The sequence below is a fragment of the Danio aesculapii genome, chromosome 18, assembly GCF_903798145.1.
Source record: "Danio aesculapii chromosome 18, fDanAes4.1, whole genome shotgun sequence".
Classification (NCBI taxonomy): Eukaryota; Metazoa; Chordata; class Actinopteri; order Cypriniformes; family Danionidae; genus Danio; species Danio aesculapii.
The window spans coordinates 55217850-55245589 of record NC_079452.1 but is presented as its reverse complement, the minus strand read 5'-3'; the positions used below and the strand labels follow the sequence as shown (position 1 = coordinate 55245589).

Here is a 27740-nt window from a genome sequence, read left to right as displayed (position 1 = left end):
ACAAAATCCAAAACTCCTATAGGACGGATGGCGTAACAAAACCTATGCGTTTAAAAACGAAACCGCATTAAATATGGGGCCTTATGAAAATGAATGTTTCTATCTTTTGAACGGTGACGGCATAATATCATGGAATTACTTTCAATAGCAAAATAAAAAACATCTCAAGGAAGAACGGACAAAAGAAAGTTTCACTTCTATCACTCTTTAAAAGTTTTGGTTTGGTTCATTGTAAATGCTCAGTCTCGTTATGAGCTGATCTTCATTTCTCTGTGTTGGTGGAATAAAGCAGGCGAGTCAGCCGCACCAATTTATGAGCAGACAGAGCAGGATTCTCATGATGACCACCAGCGCAATTCCGCTCTTTGTTATGAGCCGTAGTTTCAGTGTAAACTTAGTAAAGGTGAGTTTCTTTGGCGATGATGTGTACAGTGTTAGATTTTATATTTAGCGGACATTTGCGCTGAACACGCGGTGAATGCAACGCATCAAGATTCGGGCACCTTCTCCGAAAACACTCGATTGATCTCAGCTGGCGGATCAACATTTACCTCATGTTATGATCGCTGTCATCTGCGCCATTATTATTATTATAACTTTAGGGAAGGTTTGCAAACCTGTGCACTTTTCACTCTTCAGTCGTTTGTATTTCCTGCAGTAACAAAAGCTCCCTGTTCATTATATTCAGACACACAAATGCTCCCAAATATATTATAAGGGGGCATAGATTAAATTTCGGGCGCTCATGCGACCAAAATGGTTGCAATTTCGAGCCCTGTAGTATAAGGACATGTATTCAGACCACAACTGAACGTTTGAAGAAAATTGAATGCCTTATTATTTAGAATTAGCTATTATTGATGTAAATGCAGCCATTCAAGGTGCATAATTGATTTATTACGGTACTGACAGTATTAGAAAATCCATGTCGTGGCGCAATGTCACACCGGTGATGACTATGACACTGGTGTACCGCCCACCCCTACTACCTGTTATTTAAAATATCTATATTACGCTCCAAGCATTCGCCAAAAAGAAAATATTTCTAAGTAAAAACACAAAACATAGCTGAATAGAGTGTTGCCTGCTTTAGAGGATGGGTTAGTAATTATATTATAACTGGTTATGTTCAGGTCAATGAAATAATACCTTTAATAAATAAAATATGTTCGTAAGAACGTGGTGGGCCAGTGATTCCGTCGCTGTCATCAGTGGTTTAATGAGCTCAGGAGAATTCTGCTTTGCATTTTTCTATGCATTACTAACATCACTAAACCAGACATTTGTTTTATAAGTTAACCAAATATTCGCAGAGATTCAGCAGTTTTTTTTTCTGACGCGTTTGCCAGTCATGCCAGTCAGTGAAAAAAAAAGTAACCGTGGCCTTGTTTGCAGGTATTAATATTCGTTTTTTTCGTCAATCTGATGCAACTTTTATTATTTATACAGGACGTTAAAATGCAATTAAAAGTTTCAAATCAATTAAACTCAATTTATAAAAAGGCTAGCCTATTTTATGCATTAAATATAACTAATTTTCTTTATTTCTGATTAGACCATGCATTTTAGACTATTTTACAATTGTAATATGTGCATATGCTTTTTTTTAAAACAACATTCGTTTAACAAATATTTTAGCACATCGAAAGTAATTAAGTGACCTGTTTTTTTTTTATTAAAACCTTTATGCAAAGGATCAGAGGATAAATTATCGTAGGATAAACGTATCTTATGGAAAAACACCAATTGACGGGCTCTGCTTTCGGTTTTAAAAGAATCAAGCAGCTTTAAAAAATATAATTTGCTGAAGAGAAATGACAGGAAAAAAAGAAAGAAAAAGATAAAATATATAGGGACTGTTAAAAGAACATTTTTCTTTAATATATTCTTTCGACTCCGAAACATCAGCTAAGAAAGATTATGATGAATGACGGAGTTTCTCTATTGCCTGCTTCAGCAGTTGTCCCGGTCCCGCTGGTTATGAACGAGGAGGCGGAGAGAATGCGCTGTTTAGTTTCGGCTTGATATATTTAAATAAAAACTAACACCGAACTGCTTTTAACGCTCAAAAAGTTAAACTAAAATGCACAATTCTTGTTGGTTGCACCCGCGGGATGCACAATGAACCAAACGCGGCATTATTTTAATTCTATATTCGTGAAGAATGAGCCATGAGATTGAGATTTTTGAAGGTGCTCTCTAGCGGCGAAGTTCCTGGCAGAGTAGCGAGTGAAAAAATGTGCATAAAGAAATTGGACAAGAGGAATAACATTTTAAATTATATAACAATCATCGTATTCTTTCTAATCCTCCCCCAGTTTTAATACAAGTTGTGTTTTTTTAATATTTGTGGCTGGGAAGTTTATTAAGAATATATTTATAATTATATATAATTAAATAAATACATAATTATATATATATATATATATATATATATATATATATATATATATATATATATATATATATATAGAGAGAGAGAGAGAGAGAGAGAGAGAGAGAGAGAGAAAGAGAGAGAGAGAGAGAGAGAGAGAGAGAGAGAGAGCTGCTGTAAAGGCTATTTCTTTCCGTTCGCATCCCGTCCCTTTGCGCCCCCTGGCGGCTTTTTCACAAACTGCGGTCTTACACTAAAAACAGAGCAGCATTTATTTCAAACGGCGGCGGTATAAGCCACGGCGGTAATAGCCACTTTGAACTCTCACCTACTGTAGGTGGAAGTGTTGAACTCAGGCTCATTATTGATACATACCCCTGTATAGGTTTCTGGACAGAGCAAAATACATCCTAGAGGGTATTTTTTTTAGCAGTTTTTGTTTTTCGAATCGACCAGAGGCAGCTGTGTAAGCTTTTTTAGATCTCAAAATTCTCTCGCGAGTTCCATTCATGCCTGTTCTCGCATAAATCCACCAGAGGCCGCTGTTGACCGACTGACCGATACTCCCACCCACCCCCTTCCCTAAACCCAAACAATAGTGTTTTAAAATACACTAATTGACACGATCACCCTCTTCCCTAAACCCAACCGACAGTGTTTTTAAAAGTAATCCAGAAAAAGAAAAGCCATTGTGACTGCCGGATTTTTACCACATTTTCAGATATTACTAAGTTCTCACCCTGTTATTTACTTGTTTATTATATTTTTTGTTATTTGCTTTAGTTTTAAGCATAGGTTTTATGTAGCTCTGGCTACATAATTTGTGCGTGCCAGAAATGTATACGAGGGTATGTTTTAACAATGAGCCTGTGTTGGAAGTGTCAAACTGCAACCATTAAATGTTTATATCTTCTAAATGTGAATTTTGCCACTGTTTTAGAGCACATTAGCTTATACTAACATACTGCTAATAACATCTAAAAAACTTTGTTTTAATTTCACAGGACCTCTAATGGTTGCATTTTTTGAAGTAAACATGTTTTTGCAAACTACTGATAATGTGTCTACTGATAATGTGTCTACTGATAATGTGTCTTCAATATGTTTATAAAACTCTAATTGAATTAGAATTTTCTCATTTTTGTCAGTGATCCACTCCTGGCAGATTTCTGGTGAACTACACATCACATTAACGCTCTACAATTCCCAACATGCATTTTCAAACAGTACGGTTGCTGTTCACCACTGTTGACTCACAAACAGCTCAATCCCATCATCACTGATCATCTGGACTACTTATACACCACACATACACCACTTCAGGACCGAGTCTTTGTTTGCAGTCATTACTGTATGTGTTAGTTTTGTTTGCTACTTGTTTTTGCCTGCTGTGTTACAATATTTTGTTGTTTTGTTTGACCACCACCTATTTTTTGACCTTATGCCTGTTTTCAACTACGTTTTGGATGCCCTGTATGTACCCATTTTGACCATTTCTTACACGAAAACTCTAATTAAACTGCACATGGATCTTTTCTTTTGTTGTCCGAGATTCGTCACGGCACTTGACATTTATAGGCTGTATTTGCAGAAAATGATAATAGGTCAATAAAAATATTCAATGTGTTCAGATTATATATATATAATTGTTACAATTGTCTGTTAAATTAAACATTTTCAAATTTCTTCTATTGTCTTCATCTGCAAGTCACTTTGGATCAAATTGTTGAATGCAGATGTAAGGACATTGAGAATTGGCCATATCTCAAACTAGTCTGTTGGCACAAATATATAGATGTGCTTGCAAACATTCCAGCTTTGCAAAATATAGAGAGACATAAAACAAGGATTAAAACTTCCAGAGCTTTAACAAAATGGAGAATGTAATGAAACTTTCGGGATGTTATGTTCCAAGATGCTGTACTTAACTAAACGTAAGTTTCTGCCACACTATACTGTCAAGACTCATATCAATAATAATAACACAACACTGTAAGTATAAGACACATTGTGACTGTGGTAAGTGTAATGGATATTTGTAAATGCTGTTTGAAAATAGTGAAATAGATGCTAAGAAAGAAGTAGGTAATAACTGCAACACCACAGATAAAAAATTTATTTTCAAATGTTTTTCAGACATTCGCTTCTCTTTTTCAAAAGACAGATTACCTATGACGCACATACACTTAAATATGGCAAAAATAACTGTCATTTTAGGTCTGTCTCAAGAGAAAGGCTAAATTGATTCCAAATTAAGTTTAAACAACTCTTGTCTTTCTCAAAAGGTAGGTTTTTAATAGTGCACAGAGCCACAACTAATGCAATATGGTTATTCATTACACAGGTTGTGGTAGAGAAAAGAGACTTTGTTAGACTGTTGTGCTAAATCTTTGTATCCAGGTTTTATTTAAAATGACAAAACTGCATACAGTAATCTAACACCAACACAAAAAAGTGAATTATTGATTACACTTGACGTTCAATCATTCATTTTGTTTTCAGCTTAGTCCCTTTATTAATCTGGGGTCGCCACAGCAGAATGAACTGCATATGTTTGACGCAGCGGATGCCCTTCCAGCTGCAACACATCTCTGGGAAGCATCCATACACAGTCATTCACACACATACACCACAGCCAATTTAGCTTACCCAATTCACCTACTGTATACCACATGTCTTTGGACTGTGGGGGAAACCGGAGAACCTGAAGGAAACCCACACAATCACAGGGAGAAGATGCAAACTCCACACTGAAACGCCAAATGACTCATCCTAGGCTCGAACCAGTGACCTTCCTGCTGTGAGGCGATCGTTCTACCCACTGTGTCACCGTGATGCCACACTTGACGTTAGTTTTAAAATTTACATTATTAAAAGTCAACAATTTTCACTAATAAAATTATTTAACAGATATTAATAGATATAACAGGAACTTTAAAGTCACTTCATTCATGTCTACTGAAGGTGTGTGAATGCTATCAACGATGATTAGGAAGGGGGAGGGGCAGTGATTCAGCTATGTCAGTGGTACCAATCAATCCACAATAATTTAGTATTTACGTATTAAAATATTGTGAATTTACGTAAGTACATTTAAATCAATAATATTAACAGAAAAATCATATTGGGGTAGATTATTCAATAGAAATTCAATAAACAGCAATAGCAATTTAAGATTTACCTTAAGGTACATAAATAGAAGAAGCTGTATTAATAAAATTCTGGCTCAAAAAGGAATATGGATAAATGATATTATTAGGGTCTGTTTAGTGAGTGTGTGTGTCATGACTTTTGTTCATGAATGATTCAGTGGAATGAATCACCAACTTATCCAGCATATGCTTTACACAGCGATTGCCCTTCCCAGTACTGGGAAACATCCATACACACTAATACACTGACATACTACGGCCGATTTAGCTTATTCAATTCACCTATAACACATGTCTTTGGACTGTGGCGAAAAACGGAGCATCAGGAGGAAACAACAAGGGAGAACATGCAAACTCCACACAGAAATGCCACCTGACATAGCCGGGACTAAAACCAGCAACCTTCTTGCTGTGAGGCATCAGTGCTAACCACTGAGCCACCATCTTTATGAACTAACGCAATTTTAAAGCAGTTTTGATCACATATGAAATTTGTATTTTTGTTTTAAAATGTTTTTGAACCAATGTACTATTACAGTGATTGTAAATCATTCTATTAGCGAAAATAAAACTTTAAATTAAACACGCTGGTTTATTTATTTTATTTATGATGATAATTATTAATTATTAATATGAATATTATATAATATAATCCAAATCTTTTTAACCCTTTTCAAACAGTTTAGCTTACAGTATGTTTTCATGCTCCTGGTGAACATTAACTTGTGTTGATACTTGCATAAGCATTGCTTGATCTTCAGCAAAAAAGTGAATTTCTAAATAGCCTCTCTAATAAACAGAGCATTTCCAAACAGCACAAACACATAAATGTTACATGCTATGTAACAAGCCACAGCACATGGCATCTATCTACGGCTGTTAAACATGAAGCGACTATCATTAAAACTGGCTGTTTGTTAAAACCTCACACTGATGAATCTTTCAGCAGCAGGGACCTGTGTGCTCTGGCTGACAGTATAGGTTTTGCATGGCTCTTTGGAAGGGATTAAGGCTCATTACGTTCCCAACAGTTGATGAATAGGGACTGTAATGAAATGCTGAATGGGACACTGTAAAGAGGACTAAATGTCTTCTGCTCATCCACTTAATTTGAGTGGAAGAAAACGATGTGTACTTGAGAGAAAACCTTGGACAGATGTTTTGTAATAACACGTTTAATCTTGATGGAATGCATTTTGACTTTAGGTCGAATAAAAATCTGACTCAAAGGCTCAAGTTAGACACTTTAAATTAGGATTCTACAGAAATAAATACAAATGGGACATTGTTTAAAGGTACTGCCTCTATAAGTGCTCTATATGACTATGTATTACATTTAAAATACCATGTCCAGAGTTCAAAGTCTTACTAACTTCTACAAAATGCTTTACTTCTTAAAGTCTCTGTGAAATCAAAAATGACATGTGTTTATTTTGTTTATATTTATTTTGCGCAAATTGTTATTATTTAGGTGAATAATTAATTAATTAATCCACAGAAAAAATTATGCTTTGGTAATCTTCAGTTAGTCTTCAACGTGGAAGTCAGTTGATGTCTTTTGATGTCAGCTTGACCAGCCCAAGGACCAGGAATATTTATATGAATTTATTGCTAAAGTTAGTTTGTGTAATACATTGCGTGCTTCAGTTAATCAAATGTATGTATTTATTTAAATTACATCCAATTTATTAATACATAGTTTTAGTAAATTCTGACCTAACGTTACAGTATCTGACAATATTCTACAGTTTGTTGAGACGTTACTGTAAGAACTATAAAAATCTTATTGTACTTTAATTAAGCTATATGCACAGTAGATACAAATATCTATTTTACAAGAAAAGTGTCTTAAGAACACTTACGGTGTGCATCGATGCTCTAGATCAGCCGGTTTCAGACTGTTGAATCAATATTTTCCTAGGGATGGGCAGATCAATCCTAAAGTACCAAAATTTTCGAAACAGGAAATGTATCAAAGGAATCGATCCTTAAATAGGAGTATCAAGCTTTTATATGTGCTTTTTAAATAATAATAATAATAATAATAATAATAATAATAATAATAATAATAAAGGTAACTGAATAACACATTATAAAATCACTATCAAATATTTCATTGAAGTATCGTTATCGATATCGATATTGACTATACTTGTCTATAAAATACTTGGTATCAGATCGCTAAAAAATAAAATGGTATTGCCCATCCCTATATTTTCCAGCAGAGACTGATTGGCATGATTATGCATTCACAATGGTATGAAGCATTAAGGGGTGTTCAAAAGTATATTTATATCATCTATTATTTAAATTATTCATATTACTATTTAAGATGTCAGAGAAAACTATTATTTATTATTAAAGAGCTGACCTTCATACATCTTATCTTGATGTCCTTCAGGGGGGGATCAAGCATTTATTAGTGGGGTAAATCCCCCCTAACCCCCCTGTAATTTGCCACCTGGAGGTGTGCTTCATAATCATACGCTTTGGGATGAGCAAATTATACTAGAGACTTTAATGATCTAAGTGCAAAGTCTAAAGTGCATGGCACAAAAGCATTAAGGGTGTGTCTGAATCTACTTTTGCTATTTTAAGGATGGAAAATATGCACTCCAACACATGGTCTAAAAGGGTTGTACTTATTCTATTAATGAGTTATGAGTGTGTTTGTGAGTATAACATGCATTACAGAAGTCAGAGTCTCATCTCCCATTCCTTTCACCTGCGTCATGCCATCCCTCATTTGCTATTTTCATGGCAGACTTTGCTCAGTAAGAGAAAATACTGAATGCTTCACTAGCAAAAAAATATTTAAACAGAACATCAGCGCAAGGATAAAGAGCAAGCCCCCTCCATTCGACCTCTTTACTTTCTCTTTACTTTTACATTTTACTTTCGTAGAGTAAGAAAACGGTCACTCCACAAAAGACATCCATTAGGCTATATGATTAATTTCACAATTTTGTTTATTTAGTGCAAAGATTTGTTTCAAAACTATTTCTAAATTCAGTTTTAATTTAAAAAAAAATAAATGAACAATTTAAAATAAATAATAATGAAGTGTGGTCAAAAAGTTATATTCAAACGCGCGTCATATTCTTATGCCCCATATGGTGATTCATACGTCTCCAAAATCCGACAGATGGACAAATCTAGACTTCGTCACCTTAGAATTATAAGGTTCTATCTGACATTTTTGTCAAAATTGAGTTATTGACATTCTTATTAACAACTTATTTATATTATGGGATGTTTTTTTATAAGCTGTTTATATTTTAAGACTTATTATTTAAAAACAAATGTTACACACACTGTTTGCTATATGGAATGCAAAAACTTTGAAGCTCAATATCTCAAAATCATTCAGAAAGGTGACGACTTGTTTTCATTAAAACAAATATAAATATGCATATAATAAATAATACTGCTAATACTAATAACATTATAAAAATGCTATTTTTCATGAATAAATAATCTACAATAGAACTTGGTTCCAAACACCCTGATGTGAAGAAGGGATGGAGGTAGAGGTTTTTATATTTATATAGAAAATGATAATTTTTGTAATATTTTAACCCTTTAATCTTTTTCATCTGTTAAGATATTTGTGTTTTGCTGTACATCACGTGTGCATTAAGCAATGTGTATGCTTTTTGGTCCCGCATAGGCACATAACTAATGCGCACTTTAAATTACAAAAACTCAAGCCATTGACTTTAGATCAGCTTTTTGATGGTCAGTGGTGCTGTTTATTTCAGTTGACTCAATATAGCAACGCGGCAACAATACGCGTTAACACACCTCTTTTTCAGACTAGCACGCCAATGAGTTCAAAAAGTGGCACATATGGATTTGCTATTTAAACAATGTGGTGCAAAAAACATGAAAATGAAACCTGTGCTTGAATGAAAATAGCAACAAATCATGCCTTGCTAGGGCCCTTTAACTTATGAATGAGACTGTACAAATGAATAAGAATTATGCACTAAATCAAAAATAAACAAATTGCCATTTGATTGGCTGCATTCGAAACTGCCTACTACTCAGTAGGTACTGCATTTTAATTTAAATGTACTACTCAGCCGCTAGAAAAGTGCGTTTATACAGTATGAATGTGAGCAGTATGAATGGAATTCGGATGTACTACATCCGCCATTTTGTCATGGTACCGTGACCTACATGCGTCAGTTGCGTCGGTTCACTCCGATTTATGAATTCTCACACAGGGCATCATGGGATAGCACAGGTCATCCGGGAACTTCTCGCATACTGATTTTCGAATTCTATAAATTTGTACATCGGCTCGCATTCTGATTTTAGCGTACTATATAACATGGAGAAATGCGGTTTTGGATGCAGCCATTGTGTTGATTATTGGCTTCAGTCACAATATTCTTAACCACATTCCTTTTACTGTTAGTTTTCTACAAGGAAATTATCATCAAAAAGAAAGCCCTCCCCCCTATTCAGTATCCTGTTTCAGTTGGAAGTACAGCAACATACTGAAACAAAAGACTCAGCAACTTCCGGTTCACTCTGACTTAAAAAATCAGCTTACATGAGACAAAAGCGCTGAAGGCTGAAGTCTTGTTTTATGAGGTCTTTTTGATGCTCTGTAATATTGTTCAGCAGAGACCTTTCGCTTATGGACAAGTGTATTGGAGCATAATCAAAAGCGTGGCTCTGTCCTCTGGGTAGTGCATATAAACATTGAGATTCTTAGCAACACTTCTCACTGAGGCTGAGTGCTTTTGCGTCATCTCAGGGAAAAAATAGAGGCAGATTCTCCCACACTGTCTGCTAAATAAATCAAGCAGTGGTAATGGTTTGTGTTCTCAGCAGAACTGTATGCACAGAGAGAATATTTCCTTAACATGTTTGCAGACCATTTATGACAGTCGAAGTCGGATTATGACATTTAACCTTGAGATTACAGTATTGTATCATAACGACAAACACATTTCCTCACTTTACACAAGGGTCTATACATACTTCTGTGGCTCAATTTAGTAGTTACTAAACTTGTCTGATAACATAAGCCAAAGACATTTTAATGAGATAAAACAGGTGAACACCAAGGTCACAACTGAATCAGATATTACAATGAAACCAATGTCAACTGCAAACATTACATTTGTGTATGCACACATTGCTTTAGATTTAGACTTTTTAAATGTTCCTTGCAGTGCAAACATTGTGACCAATAAATGCTTCCATTGTGCTTCTAAAGGACAATAGCCAATCACAGGTTTTTGTACTTACTGAATTAATTTGCAAATTCTCTCAACATAAAGATCAAAGTGCTTAAATGATTCATAAGATTCACTTTCAGCTTTAACTATGGCCACCATCAGCTGTTCTTACATTGACATAACGCAGTCAATTTTCAGAATAGTTAAACTTTTGCCGCTGTGTCGATTGATACTGAATGTGTGTCGTTGTTATTACTTGGTTTTATGGTTAAGGATAGAGCAATATTCTCTCGTTTAACCCCTTTACACCATAAAAGAAACCAAGTAAATGAGTAAGTATCCATTTACAAGTGCATTTTAATGCATGTCAAGTCAAAATAGTTATTCTTCAAGATGCAATATGCTAACATGAAATAAAACAAAAATTGATCTTTACTTTTCTTCTGAAAGTTTGGTGGAATACCCCGGAACCAAAAAAGAAAAAAATATGACCTGATATGTGATGTCCATTGAAATGGATGCAGAATTCGAAAGGGTTAACAGCATTGGGCTCACACATACTCTGTACTACTTGAGCCATGATGGGCATTTCTATCCATCTCACACTGAACACAGTCAACCAATCACAACAGACTGGTTCGTCGGACCAATCACGAAAAAATTTATCGCTAACCAAATCATATTGGAGTCATTGGGATAATTAGGTAAAAATAAATGCATATTATAAGACATCTTTCACACAGTAATACCGGTAAATACTGTATCTGGAAAAGTTACTGAATGAAATTAAAAAATGCTCTGTTCACATAGGCAAGGATGTTCCAGAGTTTTTCCAGAAAGGATCATTTACACATCCATTTCAAAATACAGGTAAATTCTGACATCATTAACCAGAAATTACCTTTAAAAACCAGCACTTTGTACAGGTGTCAAGCTGTTTGTTGATGGTTTTACTTTTATTTAAATCTTTAGCATTCATGCAGCTGCTTTTGTCCCACACTCTCAGCAAAAAAGGTACACAGGGTTACAAATAATGTTCCTTAAGGAATGGTTTTGTACCTTTGTAAAAGTTGTACCTTATATGGTACAGGAAAGACCTCTTATGATACTAATCTGTACCTTTTATTATAATAATAATTGAATGACGGTACAAATATGTTCTTATATAAAAGGTACACAAGTGTTGGACAACTCCTTCTTTATTACAATATCTATGAAAATAAATATTACTGCAAAGGCAAAGTGATTTTATAAATAATTTCCATATTAAAACATGAATCATCATTTAAAAGCATATGTTTAAAGAAACTCATAAACATTAATAATTAAGATCTATAATACAAAACAACCAGTAAAACTAAACTGTAGGTATTGTAAACTAAACATTTAAGGCATTTTTAATAAACATTTTGTAAGCATTTTCTGATTAATACAGTTTCATTATTGATATACACACCTTTTGGCATTTTCTTTTCACTACGCATACGAGCTGGCAAGTTCTGCATATGAAAAGTGTTCATGCAGACATTTTAGTATTGTAAAACTAATCAAACATTGTGCATATCTTGTTACAATACTTTGCAAAATTCTATTTCTATTTTAAAACTGAGTAATTAAATAAACTTTTAAGTCATTGCAAAGGTTTTGTGTGAAAACTGGATCTCTGTAACATTTTTGTGAAAAGTGTTGTGAAATGTTGAGCAAAAAAATCGATCTTTTGATTTATGTTAAAGTATTTTTATTCTTTATTGTAAATGGAAAAGGTGCAATTACACAAAAAAAAAAAACCTTTTAAAAAACATAGTTTAAGAATGTATTTGATTTTATATTTACTGAAAGTAAATTGATGCAGTTGTATATAATAAAATGCCTTTAAATAGTTCTTGAAGAAACACATTCGACACTGTTAAGGTACAAAGTGTCTTGTCACTGTAGTGGTAGCTTCATGGATCAGATTTGTACATTTTATGAAGGTACAATATTGTATCTGCAGGTTTTAAAAACAGTACAAATCATGTCCTTAAAGGTACAAACTGCAGTGGTACAAATTTGTTTCTTTGTCTTAAGGTACAATTCTGTTCCATAAAAATGTACTGTCCCAGTGACAAGGGTTTGTACCTTCTTTGGTACAACATTGTACCATTTTTTTCTGAGAGTGCAGAGACATACCAAAATACTTAGCTATAGGAAAAGAATGTTGTTACCATCCGAAAACAGAAGAGCAAACTGCAGCTAAAAATAGCTTAGCTTACACAATAATTTATTACAAATTCTGTGGATGGATAAGTAAATCACTTCAATGCAAAAATATTGAGGAACACTGTCTCCAAAAGACATCATCAGAGGAAGAAAACAAGAATAATTTAGCTTTACTTTTCTACAGTGGGAGGAAGTGGAGATAATGGTCCACTGCCCATTCATTGCAAATACATGAAATGGCTATTAAAATCTTCTCCTAAATTTCTCCTTTTGTGTTCTGCAGAAGAAAGCCAGTCATAGTGAATAAATTATGACAATTTCTGAACAATCCGTTCAGTGAAAAAGAGAATTCATAAATAATCCAAACTCAAAAGTCTGTCCTGGTCATTCTAGGTCCAATGGTCATTAATAAAACTTTTTTCCTGTTCTTTTTTGTGTGAAACTTATATAGAGAACGGTTTTCACTCTAGATGTACTTACCTTCATGTGGGGCTGCTGAAAGGTGACTCTGGAGTTGTTGACCAGGGCTGAATACCTCAACAGGTTGGTTGGTGTGGCTGGAAATCTGTGTAAACTTGCTGTCTGGCTGTGTAGAACAGACGAGAAGCAGATATGCACTGTGTCCTTCAGGGCTTTTAGCTGTGACTCCTGCAACAAATTAAGTGAGACAACACACATGAGATTAATGGGAAAATGTTTATCATGCTGTCATCTTATCCTTTTGTCCTCAAACCATTTATCTGTTCATTTTCTCCACGCTCTTTATGTCGAAATTGCAAAATCCCTGGCCTAAAAAGATAATAGAATTCATTCTCAAAGTTTACATTTTCAAAGGATAGCAGGAAGGGAAAACATTAAAGCTGAAGTGGAATGATGGAGCAGACGGTCTCACCTTATCCAGCGCTGCCTTCTCCAGTTCATCTTTGGCTACTTTGAGTTTGTTCTCCAAGTCCATCAGCTGTTGACCCTGCACAGAAGTTAAATGGGTCATGTTATTATCATACAAAACTAACATCAGTCTTGGTTCTAAGTGTCTATTTTAAAAACTGGGTAATATTTTAAATGCATTGTTTCTTTCTTTCGTTATTTTTAATTTTCCCTAATCAATTGCAAATTTATATTGCACAACTCATTTTAAACTTAGTTATAAACCTGCAATTTTTAAAACAATAGTTATAAACAAGCATAATTCTTACATGTTTCTTTATATTACATCTTGTTACACATGTCTCTCTTTTAAATATATATTTAATTTCGGGTGACTTTCAATAATTTATTTTACTTATACATTTTATAAGAGAGTAGCAAAGCCAAAACTGGAACACATTTTTACTAAAAAAAATAAATAAAAAAGCATCACAATCACAAAAATTAATAAATCTAAATAATTTTTGGGGGGGAAAATACAATTTTAATAAACTGGAAAAATACAAGGATACCAGTGGACACAAGTATAGCAGCAAAAGTCATAAAATAAATAAATAAATAAATAAATAAATAAATAAATAAATAAATAAATAAATAAATAAATAAATAAAATACAAACAGAATACAAAAATCATAATAAACATATAAAGTTCTGCTGTGAAGTCAAACTTATTATGAACATACATCTGAGGTGGTCAGAGAGTCAGAGGTTCATTAGAGGCATCCATATGTACATTGTTTCAAGAGCATTGTTTCATTCAAGAGTTTTTGCTAGATAGGAAATGATGCTGAGTCTCTTTATAGAAGTATGATCAAGTGTCTTGTTCAGTTCTGTACCAAAGAGGTATAGTGTTGGTGTGTTGTCCAATGGAGTTTGCAAAAGTTTTGGCTGTGAAGTCTTATACTGCTTTCCAGAAAGAAGTTTGCTTTTTGCATTTCCAAAAAACAGGCATGATTGATCCTGAATAGGTTTTACATCTGTGACACCTGGGTGATACATTGGAGTACATTTTGTTCAAACGAAGTGGGGTCAGATATGCATAAATTTATAAATTTGTTCAACTATTTTGTTATTGGAAAGGCGAATGAAAGTATCCTGGCATATAGTCTCCCACTGATCCTGATTAAAAGTATATTCCAAATCTCTTTGCCACACATTTTTAAGTGATCCCAGTGAAGAGTTGTAATAGTCTAATAGTGCAGAATATATCTTAGAGATCTTTCCTTTTAAAGACTCGGAATTCACCAAAATCTCGTCTATATTAAGGGGAACTTTATGTATAATTTATTTTAGCAACAACTCATCTGAATTTAAATGTATTACATTTCTATTGAAAAGGGGGTGTGCTCATTTATGCTGGGCACTGTCCTGATCATGAGACTGGTATAATAATAACAACAGCAAAAGTATTAGGTAAGATATTTAGATAATATCTTTAGTAATATTAGTAAGATATTTAGATAACAGGATATCTTATTCTTGCTGATGTTATTATTATACCAGCTTTATTGGGAAGAAAATATTGTCTTTGAATTTTCAGGGTGATTTGACAATTATCTAAAAAGCATCCTGAGACTAGGAAGAGCAAAGCAAACATTATTGGATCAGGGAACTGAAACTAATATTGAAACTGATTAGAAAACCTACATTTCTTCAACATCTAATTTAACATCTAACAGTCTTTGCACCTAAATGTCATAAAAAAAACTATCTAAAAACTTGCATTATATTCCCAGGTTTATATTATATTAGATTTTTACTTTGGTAAGTGGCTTTCTGCTTAGACTAAGAGCATAATTATCGAACTAACCAAAAGAGCCACATTTTTCTGCTAGATGTATCTTTTAATGTACTTCTGGTGCCATGAACTTCTATAATTGCTTATATAATTGAGCAGGATTTTCTTCATTCAGGCAGAACTACATAATGATCTGCTTTCAATATGTCATTAGTTTAGTTTGAGAAATATTGCTCTCTGCTGATGCCTTGTGTAGAGTCAATAACAGACTGACTGAGATATGAACAGGTGACAGAAATTCCACGTGGCAGGATTAAAACACACCATATTTACACATGCTTGGATATAAGAGATGCATTTAGTATTCATCCTTTACAGAAAGAACGTAAATGATCTCACGTTTACTTAAAAATGAGTCGTCTAGAATCGACCTTGAGAGGGCTATGATTTCGCAGTTTTATAAATGTTTGAATGTTACTAGAATAATGAAAAAGATTAATAATAAAAAAAGACTTTCAGAATGAGAAAACGATAAAGTCTTTAGTTTTCAACAAGAAACAAAATCAATGCGAGACACATCAGTCTGAAAAATAGCTGTAAGATAGTGTTTTTCCTCAGTGACTCAGCAGCTCACATGCAGACACACACATGCACACACACTTGTACAGCTATCTTTATGGAAACTTCCCACTGATGTAATGATTTTTATACTGTATAAACTGTATATTGTATCTATTAAAAAGCAAGAACTTAAAAAGTTTCTTTAATATTTGCTATAATGCTTCTTTAATATTTATATAACATTATGAATTCACTTGTGACTCTAAATGAAGGTTCTTTGTTATGTGTTGACTAACAAAGCAATTTTGGATATGGTATAGCATGGTTTGTTTTCAATCAGTTTAAAATAGCCATCATCAGAGTAGATTGTGGAATATTTTTAATTGCTTGTTAAGCTGCTGCCAAAACAATAACAACAACAAAAATAATAAAAAAATGTGATACAAAATAAATAAATAAAATGAAGAATTCAGTGTAATTAAAACAAAGAACACTGCAATCATTCTGATTGTGTCTTCTAACAAGCTATTATGCCATTGCCAGCACAATTTTATTTCTTTAATCTCTGTGTAATTATTTTCACAAACTTCTTTTGACACAACAAAGAATAGGCAGATCACAAAAGCCAAATCATAAAAGGATTATTAACTGAAACATTTATTTTTAAAGCCACAGTATATGCAAGCCAAATCAAAGAACTAAACTGGTTTAATCTCATTTCGTTATAAATCAGGTTAAAATGTTTAAAGTTCGTTTTAAAATCTCTCGCCAGAACAAACTTTACATGTAGCACATTTAAGTTTTCGCTTTTTACCATGTAACTATGCAGCTCTACTTTTTTTCATACACTTGAGCTGGAGGAGATCTGTTCAACTGACTGAGCTTGGTTTCTTTTTGTTTTGCTTGTTTGTTTGTTAGTTTTTTCTTAATGTTTGTGATCTGATGAAATTTGTTTGTTTACCAAATTTGCCTCTGCCTAGTTAAGTTGGCATCGGTAGATCTGCACCTGAATTGCATCCTTTAACTTAACTGAACAAACATTAAACTGACTGAAAAACAACCTTGCTGTTTTTCTGTAGAACTGCTTTTTATTGTATTGCACTTGATTAACACTGATGATTAAGCTTTACAATGTTACTAATAAATGTTTGTACTGTTGCTTATCTCTGTAAAGCTGCTTGAACTGCTATAGAAACAAAGGTGACTTGAGGTAAAGGTGTTTGTAACAACAGTAAGTTATCATGTTCATCTGTCAACTGTCATTTCGACTTTTATCTGACATGCAGAGTTCCAGGTTTTGATTTATGGAAACAGTGCGCTTGTGTGCTTTTCCTCTGTGAGTCGGGAGTGAACTACCACACTAGAAACCAAGAGCTATGAAAACCAACTGCCATATAGTGAGTGTTTTCTTAAATATTTTTTCTACAAAAAGTGTGTTAAAAAAGAGTGTTTTCTACAATATTTTTCTTAAATAAAAGTGCACCATTCTGAGATTGTCACTGATGGTACAATTGAATGCAAAATAATTAGCTATTTTTTTCTAATATCTCCCAAGTGATGTTTAACATTTCATAGCAGAAGTCATTATTATTATAACCCCCCCCCCCCCCATTTCTGTTTAACGGAGAGAAGATTTTTCAACACATAATAGTTTTAATAACTCATTTCTAATAACTGATTTATTTTATCTTTGCAGTGATGACTGTAAATATAATATTTGACTTGATATTTTTCAAGACGTTTCTGTACAGCTTAAGGTGACATTTAAAGGCTTAACTAGGTTAATTAGGTTAACTAATTAGGTAAACTAGGCAAGTTAGGGTAGTTAGGCAGGTTATCGTATAAAAATGGTTTGTTCTGTAGACAATCGAAAAAATATATATACTGTAGCTTAAAGGCGCCAAAATTATTTGACCTTATTTAAATAATTTTAATGAAAAAAAAATGCTTTTATTTTAGCCGAAATAAAACAAATAAGACTTTCTCTGGAAGAAAAAATATTTTCAGACAAATATTAAAAAAATAAAATAAAATAAAATAGGGGGGGGGGGGATCAAAGGGGGGCTAATAATTCTGACTTCAACTATATGTTCAGAAAGTTTAATATGAATAGAGCCTTTAAGAAAATTTTATGATTTTTCATTTCCATCTATCTATCCATCCATCCATCCATCTATCCATCTTAATTTACCAAGAAAGTATTATTGCCTAGAACTGATTGCAAATCAAGTGATAAACAAGAACTTGCATACCAAGCAAATTCTAATGCTTTATATTAATAGATTTTGAATAAACATTAAGACTTTAACTGCCCCACCAAGAAAAAAATGCATTTTAATTACTTAACTCCTAATATTGCTAGTTAACACACTCAATGCATTTTTCAACACATCCTATAATTTCTAAAATATCAACATCTGCCAAATGGTAGATATGTTGGTCTATGGTAAAAGTACCATATTTAATACATATACTATGAAAAATCTGGCGACGCAGTAGGTAGTGCTGTCACCTCACAGCAAGAAGGTCGCCGGTTTGAGCCTTGGCTGGGTCAGTTGGCGTTTCTGTGTGGAGTTTGCATGTTCTCCCTGCGTTCGCTTGGATTTCCTCCAGTTTCCCCCACAGTCCAAAGACATGTGGTACAGGTGAATTGGGTAGGCCAAGATTTCCGTAGTGTATGTGTGTGTAAATGAGTGTGTATGTGTTTCCCAGGGATGGGTTACAGCTGGAAGGGCATCCGCTGCATAAAACAAATGCTGGATAAGTTGGTGGTTCATTCTGCTGTGGTGACCCCAGATTAATAAAGGGACTAAGCTAAAAAGAAAATGAATGAATAAAAAATATGAAGTGTAAGACCAATTTATTTAAAAACATAAACAAAATTTTAAAAAAATTGAATACTAAATCATCTTTATTTTTTGAAGTATGCCATAATTAACCATTATTTAAATGAGTCATTCTTTAAATGACTTTAACAGTCATTATTTAAAACAGCCAAAATATGGTCAACCATTTGCAAGAGCAGGCAGTTAAAGGGTTAATGTCACAAAATATGTAACTATTACATAACAATGTGACGCATTTCTCTTATGGTGTTTTGAAGGGAAAAACAATCTATATTAATGCTGGCTACATTTGTGGAAACTCTTTCTACAATGCAATCTTGTTATTGTCCTTCTCGAGATTTGCAAGGCCATATTTGAGCTCTGAATCTTCTTCCTTTGCTTCCCATTACCAAACACTACCCCTGCAAACCGACTCATAGATAAAAGGCAAGTCGAGAAATAAACTCTGAAACGAACTTCTTTAATCACGAATATAAAAGGAGGAAGGATAATCTGCCTACATTGATTTCAGACGGAGGAGGAAGAAGCAGATATACAGCCCAGATAGAAACACATAAGAGGAATGTTAAAAAAAAAAAAAAAAAAAAGGTTTTCCTCACAGTGCAAGTTGTAATCTTTTTTTTTTTAATAAACTTATGTTACATGTGTTAGCCTGCCATCCTGATTGAGAAGCAATACTTTTAAACTGATGCACTTTGTGCGAAAACCCAGTGTTTATATGATGGTACCAAAGGGCAACGTGCTGGAAATATCAGCTGACATTTCCCCATCTAAAACTGCAAATAAGAGAGGAAAGGTCAACCTACATGGCAGCAAAGGTCATTGTTTTTTACAAGAATCTGCGCTCTCATCTCACAAGAAAAGGTCAAATCATTCAATTAGAATGCACACATTAGCCCTAATCTGTTGTATTTTGGGCAAAAAATGCAGATTATTGAGGATGATTTTTATGATGGTGACATTTGCATTACTTTGTTTGCACTTTCAAAGGCATTTCAGAAGTCAGTGTGGTTAAAATCATTTGAAGACCTCATTCAGAACAAGAATTTTGTGGCTTTTAGGCCATTTGCGGAAGCTCTAAATGCTTCTGAAAGTTAGGAGTAATTTTAAGGAATTTAATTTGACTGTTTTAAAATAATTTTATTTTACTACAACTATGTGCACACTGCAGCTAAATGTGGTTGTCAGTGCAACCAGTGAAGCAATTTAGTGGTTAACATGGAAAAAACAACCACATTTAACAAACAAATTAACTCCAGAAAAAAACAGTTAACTACATTAACAAAAAGTAAATAGAACCAAGCAGAAGATGTGTTTACATATGACATATTCTGATGCAAGTCAGGAATTTGCCTCCCTAGATGTGTACAACAACAACCAACAGCAAGAAGCAAAAAAATCACATGAAAAGATGTAAGAGTCTTGGTGATACCAGATTTATCTCAGCAAACTCAAACAAGTTCATGACAAACCAGCATAAATTCTGAAATATTTATTTTCCAAGTGACACCAGCATATGTCTGCTTTAATAACTCCATAAACTCAATTAGTTTATATAAAACAGTAAGCTCAAAGAAACTTTTTATAATTGGACATGGCAACGCAGCAGCCTTACGATCTTAATCAGATATTTCACCAAAGAATTTGAATGCTGTAATTAATTACTTACCCTCATCCTGTCGAAACACATTAGACCTTAATTCATCTTTGGAACAGAACTTAAAATATTTCTGATGAAATCTAAGAGCTCTCTGACATGAAGGGGTCAAGGGTCATGAAACTTTCAAAGCCTGGAAGAACATCATCAAAACAGTCCATGTGCCATCAGTGGTTCAACCCCAACTTTATAAAACTACAAAAAATACTGAAGAGAAGAAATTGTTGATTAAATTAAATTAAATTAAATTAAATTAAATTAAATTAAATTAAATTAAATTAAATTAAATTAAATTAAATTAAATTAAATTAAATTATTAAAAAATTATAATTTAATTTAATTTAATTTAATTTAATTTAATTTAATTTAATTTAATTTAATTTAATTTAAGTAAGACTTCAATCAACGATTTCTTCTCTTCAGTGTCAGTTCAGGTGTCACTCTGTAGACTTATATTGACCCCATCTGTATATTTTGGTTTGAGCATCAGTGGTTCAACCACAATTTTATGAAGCTACAATAATATTTTGTCTGAAAAAAAATAAATCAATTGAATTAAATTAAATTATCCAATTTGTATTTCTGTATATTCTGAAAATGTCAGACTGGGCAAAAAAAAAAAAAAGAGTAATACTCTTTGTTGAAATCTTCAGACATATTTAATAACACTGTTTTATGTACAGCATGTATCTTCCTCTGCTTGTAAACAAAGCATGAATGTATCAGATTGTACATCAAAAGCGAGACACATACTGTATTGCTCATAACCACACATTTGAAACTGATGCTGAAGAAAATAAAATGTGACCCTGGACCACAAAATCAGACATAAGTGTCATATTTTTAATACATAATAAGATATTACAGAATAAATAAACTTTCCATTGCTGTATTTTGCAGAGAAAAACTAATATTTGAACATCTAGAACCTGTATATGTATATAGATGTTAAAATATTTCTACATTATATTTATTTTATTGTATATATATATATATATATATATATATATATATATATATATATATATATATATATATATATATATATATATATATATATACACACAGTGTTCAGCATATATAAGTACAACCCTCACAAATATATCTTTTAAATGTATATTTTAAATAGGAAGCTATTTAATATTTTATTTGTGCATATATGTTAGATTAGTCAGTACTGAAGCCAAATCTGGAGCTTATCTAACAAAATAACTTAGATAACTGTCCAAAAACTGTTTATGCATTCATTTAGTTTCTTTTCAGCTTAATCCATAAATTAATCAGGGGTCGCCACAGCGGAATGAACTGCCAACTTATCCAGCATATGTTTTATTCAGCGGATGCCCTTCCAGCCGCAACCCAACACTGGGAAAAACCCTTACACTCCTGCATTCACACTCATTCACTACTGACAATTTATCTTATTCAATGAACCTACAGTATAGCGCATGTCTTTGGACTGTGGAGGAAACCCACGTGAACACAGGTAGAATATGTAAACTCCACACAGAAAGGCCAACTTGCCCAGCTGGGGCTTGAACCAGCAACCTTCTTGCTGTGAGGCAAACATGCTACCCACTGCGCCACCGTCACACCCACATTTATATGTTATAGAAAAATATTAAATACAAGTTTAAAAAAAGAAAAATAAAAAGCAAAAAAAAAAAAAAGAAAGAAAAAATTGTTGAAATGTTGTAAATTATAATTTCTGTTTTGCAATATTTTGCTTGAATTTAATAGTATCTTTTAATTTCCAAATATGTCAGGTGACTAAAATATGATTTTAATAAATATATCTGTTTAATAAATCTGTTTTGTTTAAATGCACCAAAATACATTGCCTATATTCACTGAGAAATGGATAAAAATATTCATTTTCAAAATGGGGTGTACTTAATTATGCTAAGCACTGTATATTTGGAGTATTTGGAAAATCTACAACATGTCTTAATGGAACATGACCCAGCTTTACTTAATATTTTAATAATTTTTGGCATAGAAAACAGAAAAATGTATAATTTTGCCCATACAATGCATTTTGATTATTGCCCAAAAACATTCCTGTACAATATAAGAATAGTTTAGAATAGGTCCATGGTCACAGTTCCAATTGACTCTTTGGATATACCCAGCCTTTCTGGGTACCTGATGACTGATTTGAGCACATTTTCACCATTTTCATGTTAATAGCTGATGTTACTTTACTGTGCCTGCCTGGTTAGTCTGACTGTTCTGCTTGAAAAAAAAAATGGAACACAGTGATGGGGCCACATAATCACAGCATTATAATTGATTGGATTGCCTGTCAATTAAACTGCCTGCAAAAGGTCAATTGTTGAATAGTCGTTATTGGTTGTTATTGATGGTTGGCATGCAAATTCTTTTTTTTTTTTGTGGCTTCATAAGATTACAGTTGTACAATCGCTAAAACGTGACAGTTTTGATGATTTGATGATGATATTGATTCCTTTCTAGGTTTTGAAAATTTCATGATGCTTCTTGCTGTCTGTGAAGGATCATATGAATAGATATATGTATACACTACTCTGTCATTGTTAAAATCTTATCAATCCATAACCCACACAAGTCAAAACTCCCTGTTTCACCGCTAGACACTTGCGATTACATGCACGGCCTGACTTCCATTGTGCAGTAAATCAGAAATGTCTCGTCTAGAGTCACAATAACAAGACAACACACAAGCCAAACAGGAACTTCTTTAAAGCTGCAGTCCTGTGGTTAAACCGCTCAGGTAAAATCATTTTCTAGCAGTCTTTAAAGCCCAAGTGCATCATGCAAGGGTACAGTAATGACACATCTTCTTTGTTTGGTTCTTACCTTAAAAATTAAATCCTTTTTGCCATACCTCAGCTCTTTCAGTTGGGCTTGGATTTTTTTGGACTGCAAAATGAAGATAAGAAAGAATGTGTGTTAGCTTATTCAAATAGTAAAATTGGTTTTAGATTGTGTAGCGGGGCTTTTTTGGGGCCGTGCCGAAGTGTTCCTTTGTGAACACTTGCAGGCAAAGCTCCAATTCAGAAAAGAAGAGACCCTCGGTGAGCAAGAAAAAATAAAAGTCTTCCCTTCAGTGGACTGTAGGGACCAGTCCATGACGCAAACACATTAACACATCAGCACACTCCATGCTATGGCATTGTCTTGGCCTGCTGCCTGTGGATTGTTGCCACAGCTGTAAACATTTCACAGACACACATACACTCTCTTTACTCTACAGCCTCAGTATTATCTCGCTAACTGAAGAGTACAGTATAAGCCCCCCACAAAACAAATGAGAGTTCTATAAAAATTACAAGACCAAAATAGTTGTGTTAAGTTAGCTACTTTGCCAATATATAATAGTTAAGTCATTAAAACAGTGAAAATATTCATTAAAAAAAGTCCTCAAACTGATTACAGTTTCTCTCAGTCACTTTGGTCCATTTCTCAGATCAGAATTAAAATTCTCAAAACTGTTCAATCTTCACATCATTGTGTCACCTGTGCACATCAGAAAAGCTGTTTCTCATTTCTTTGAACAAGTTGCAAATGCTTTTGTACTGTACATCCATGCAAATGTGCAATTTTCTGTTCTTTCCTACGTTATCAATTGCTTATGTCATGTTGATCAAAACTGATTATCTTGGTCTCTGCTGAATAGTCTCACCCCCACAACATTTAATCGTTTGTTCATGGCATAAGTCTTGAAATGCAAAATGACTGTACAAGTTGTCATAATATTTTGTCATAATGCATTTTCTAGTCATTTACATTCAAATCTGTCTAAAATTGGTAAATTTCTCTCAGGTGAATCTTGACTTTCTTTAATAAAGGTGCATCTTAAAGGAGATTGCCCTATGTTCACATTTTTACTCTTTTTTTTCCCTTCTTTGTGCTATGCTATGCTATATATACATATAAACATTTAGCCATAGTTAACATCAAAACAGCTCTCCAGAATACACTGTTATATTGACAACATCCTTATTCACACACAATGACAAGGACTTTTCACTGACACATTCATTGACAAAGAAATGTAGTTTTGAGAGATGAACTAAGGATTTTGAGCAAGAGACTGCTTTTTGCAGGTAGTCCATGGTGTTTTGTTATTTGTATATGTTGTTTTGAGAAATGTACTTAATGTTTTGCAAATTTCAATTCTGATCTGAGAAATGTACCAAACCAACTGAGAAAAACTGTTAAACAATTAATTACAGTGCTAAAAATGTTCAGAACAGACATACATGTTACAAAGTCATTAAAGAATCTTAAAACACTTTAAATCTAGTTTATATAATTGACAAAGCGCCAAATCAACATTTTGGAATAATTTCTGGCTTTTTAATAAACAAAAAGCTGTTTGAAATATATTACTGTGATGTACTATATATAAGTACACCCCTCACAAATATATCTTTTAAATTTATATTTTTAATAGGAAGCTATATAATATTGTATTTGTGCATATATATTAGGTTAGTCAGTACTGAAGCCAAATCTGGAGCTTATCTAACAAAATAACTTACGATAATGGTCCAAAAAGTAGTACACCCATATAATAAATACAAATTTAAAAAAGGGAAAATTAAGAGAAGCAAAAAAGAGAAAATTTAGTTAATAATTTGGTAAGTAATTTTTTTTCAATATTTTGCTTGAATTTACATGTATTATTTCTCAATTTCTAAATATGTTGGGTGACTAAAATATTATTTTAATAAATACATCTGTTTAATAAATCAGTTTTGTTTAACAGTACCAAAATACATTTTTACGTTGAAAATCTACAAAATGTCTTAACGGAACATGACCCACTTTTACTTAATATTCTAATATGTTTTGGCCTAACAGAAAAAAATCTATAATTTTACCCATTTCCCATTTATTTATTTATTTATTTATTAACTGATTGACCACAAGAAGAAACTTCTTTTAAAAATACTACAATCTTGCAGATGGAAATGAATATGGAAATGATATGCAAATGATCAATTGCATACCTAAATTATTCAATTAACTTAAATATTTTATTATAAATAAATGAATTAATAAAGCATGAAAGTAAATTATTTATAAATAAGTAAATTAATTTCTAAAATAATGAACATTCAAGTGTTAAAATAGGCATAATTTCATTTTCCCATGCTTAATGGAGACTAGAAATAATGTAGGAGCATTTTCCACAAAAACAGCGCCTCAGTGCAGCTCAACCCACCTCTTCTGCATGAATGTCACAGAGCTTGTTCCCGGACAGAAGTTTGTTCTTAAGGCTTTTATTCTGCAAGACAGGAAAAGAAAATAAATAGAGATATACTGTACAGACGGCTTTGTAACATCAAGCATGAAACAAGCCCCGACGTCTTGTTTTATCTACATAAATACATTCAATTTAATGGTAGCCCTGTCCCTGCAGACAAAAGCAATGCCTCAACCGTTCCCATCCAGTACATTTTGACAGTTCCCTCACAAGCTTATTGAAGCTCAAGGTGACCCTGGAGTATATGCCTCATTTCTGTAATAACCTGCAGTGGATGTCTTTATGGAAATAGATGATGGTAGATTAAGAATCAATACAGAGATGATGGTGGTGCTGAGTTTAATCTAGTGCTTTTCCCCACCTCCTTCTCCTCATATTTTCTTCTTTCTCTGTTCGTGTCCTTTTGCTTTTATTTTTTCCTCTCATTATCTCTCTCTGCCTCAGTTTCTCACTTCCTTTGTCTCTGTGTGTGCTCTCAGAGGCAAATGTGTATGCTTTTACTGGCAATGTCACCCAGATTCAAACCCACCAGGGTATTGATTTTTTATTTATTTTTTTGATAATTGCAGTCCAAAAAGTGATGGATATTGCAATGCCACTAGTGGTGTTTTTGGTACTATATTGCAGTAAAACACACAAACAATCATGCAATTAGCGATAGTGCCTGTAGAAGTACAATTATCTGTAATTATTTTGGTTCATAATAGCTGAATTTTGAGAAAACGTTCAATATTAAAACAACAATGATGCACTTTAACCTTTACATCTCTGTGTTCATTGTAAATACAAACAGGTTTTGACAGAGTGACCATGCTAGTAATACCTTTTCAGTCAGTAACAAGCTAATGATTAGGTTCTGAAGGTTTTTCAGAAACATTTGTGCAGGTAGTCCATATAAATAAGCAATTTTTATTCATCAAAACTGCATGAGTTATGATACTCTTATAAAAAAAATGTATGTAAAGTATGGATAACACTGATCAAAAGTGTTAGTAGAGACTTTTTTGTTCTATAAGATTTCCATTTGTAATAACTATCAGTTGAAAGATTAGGGTCAGTATGATTTTTAAATATTTTAAAATAAGCTTATTCTGCTCACCAAGGCTGCATTTATTTAATCAAAAATACAGCAAAAATTTTAGAATTATTAAATGTTATTGCACTAAAAAAAAAATGTTCAAAAGTAGTTTATAATTTCATTTATTCATTTATTCCACTGATTTTAAAAAGGAATTTTAAGCTTCATTACTCCAATCTTTAGAGTCATGATCCCTCAGAAATCACTCTTATATTATTTATTATTATTATTATCATCACTTATGTTATTATTATTATTACTATTATTATTATTATTATTATCATTATCATTATTATTATTATTATTATTATCATTATTATTATTATTATTATTATTATTATTATTATTATTATTATTATTATCATTATTATTATTAATGGTAATAGTAATAAAAGCAATAATGACTGGAATAATCATTTTATTTGTAACTACATCCAATATAAAAACGTTTTTTAAGTTTTGTTTTATAAATATTTACAATTTAACAATTGTTTTACATGTAATAAATGCTGCCTTGATGAACAGAATAATTTTCTTTAAAAAAAACAAAACAAAAAAAACTTGTACATCTGAACCTAACTTCAATTCATGCAGTTATCTTATTTAACCCAGTGCTTTCTAATGCAAGGACACTGCAAGTACATGTTAAGTACACATATTATAAAATAAGTGCAACTTCATACTTAAAAATGTTGAAAACTCAGATTATTTAAAATAGATTAAAATTGCTTGAAATAAATAGATGATATGAAAATTGA

At 32.8% G+C, this 27740-nt stretch overlaps 1 protein-coding gene across 2 annotated transcripts in view; it reads right to left on the bottom strand.

The window, feature by feature from the left end:
• The window catches only part of luzp2 (leucine zipper protein 2), a 256529-nt gene that overhangs the window by 26599 nt on the left and 202190 nt on the right, over positions 1-27740 (bottom strand). For both annotated transcript variants that reach the window (XM_056478281.1, XM_056478283.1), the window contains exons 6-9: positions 25863-25925; positions 23489-23551; positions 13813-13887; positions 13401-13568 (exon numbers count right to left, since the gene is read on the bottom strand). In XM_056478281.1, the coding sequence (XP_056334256.1) occupies positions 13401-13568; positions 13813-13887; positions 23489-23551; positions 25863-25925 (369 nt within the window). The remainder of the gene's footprint in view (positions 1-13400; positions 13569-13812; positions 13888-23488; positions 23552-25862; positions 25926-27740) is intronic.